Here is a 950-nt window from a genome sequence, read left to right as displayed (position 1 = left end):
TGCATACTCACAGTCCATCCCATACATGGATCTGAATAGTAGCAGGTTTCTTCTTAAAGTGTTCTGTACGGAGACTTCACTTTCTAAACTCTAAACTCTACCTCCCAACGCCAAACAATGCGCACATGCAGAGGACATGGCCATGCATCTGTGCACGACGTTGTTCGACAAATGGTCGCGTGTCCTTGGCGATACCGAGGAGGATAGGCAAGCGGAAGGTAGTAGTGCGTCTGTCTGCCGCTCTAAGCAAATGCGACTGCTTTCCTGTGTGGGCCAGTTACAAGAACACATCAATGTGCTTACTATAGCATCCATGGCTGCGCTTTCTGAGTGTTGTGTTATACTCAAGGTATGAGTGTGCATACATGTCGTTGCGAATGAAGTTTGACATAATATTGTACAGGTGTCAATATTTGTTATATATTTACGAGGATAGGCAACGGCAATAGTGCGTCTGTGTGCCGCTCTAAGCAAATGTGGCTGCTTTCTTGTGTGAGGCAGTTGCAGCAACACATCAATGTGCTTACTATGACATACATGGCAGATCTTTCCGACTGTTGTTTTATTCTTGAAATATAGGTTGATTTGTATTGACCAGGTCCTCTTATATGAGTCGTACACTGCATGGAATGTGCAGTGGTTTCACCAAAGTATCTTTCCGTATGCAGAAAGATCTGCATGTGTGACGAGGGCGTGCTATCTCGTTCTACACTCTGTACTTCCCGCACTCGTTCGTTATTGCGTACGTCTACGGCGACACCGGCAACACCTGCTTACATACATACATATTTTCTCACTGATATACATGCATATATATATACCTGCTTATGTCGAAACATAAATACATACATACGTATATACATGCATACAGACACACATATATACATACATACATACATACATACATACATACATACATACATACATACATACATACAATACAAAATACA

At 42.2% G+C, this 950-nt stretch overlaps 1 protein-coding gene across 1 annotated transcript; it reads left to right on the top strand.

Moving 5' to 3' along the window:
* Nucleotides 1–136: 136 nt before the first annotated feature.
* Nucleotides 137–349, top strand: SARC_17319 (hypothetical protein; the record flags this gene model as incomplete). The annotated part of the gene is made up of 1 exon (XM_014288586.1): nt 137–349. A coding segment is annotated over one exon (213 nt), but the record flags the coding sequence as incomplete, so codon positions are not given.
* Nucleotides 350–950: the final 601 nt, after the last annotated feature.

This window comes from Sphaeroforma arctica (assembly GCF_001186125.1).
Source record: "Sphaeroforma arctica JP610 unplaced genomic scaffold supercont1.10353, whole genome shotgun sequence".
NCBI lineage: Eukaryota > Ichthyosporea > Ichthyophonida > Sphaeroforma > Sphaeroforma arctica.
Note: the sequence above shows the minus strand (reverse complement) of the source record. Positions and strands in the feature narration are given on the sequence as shown.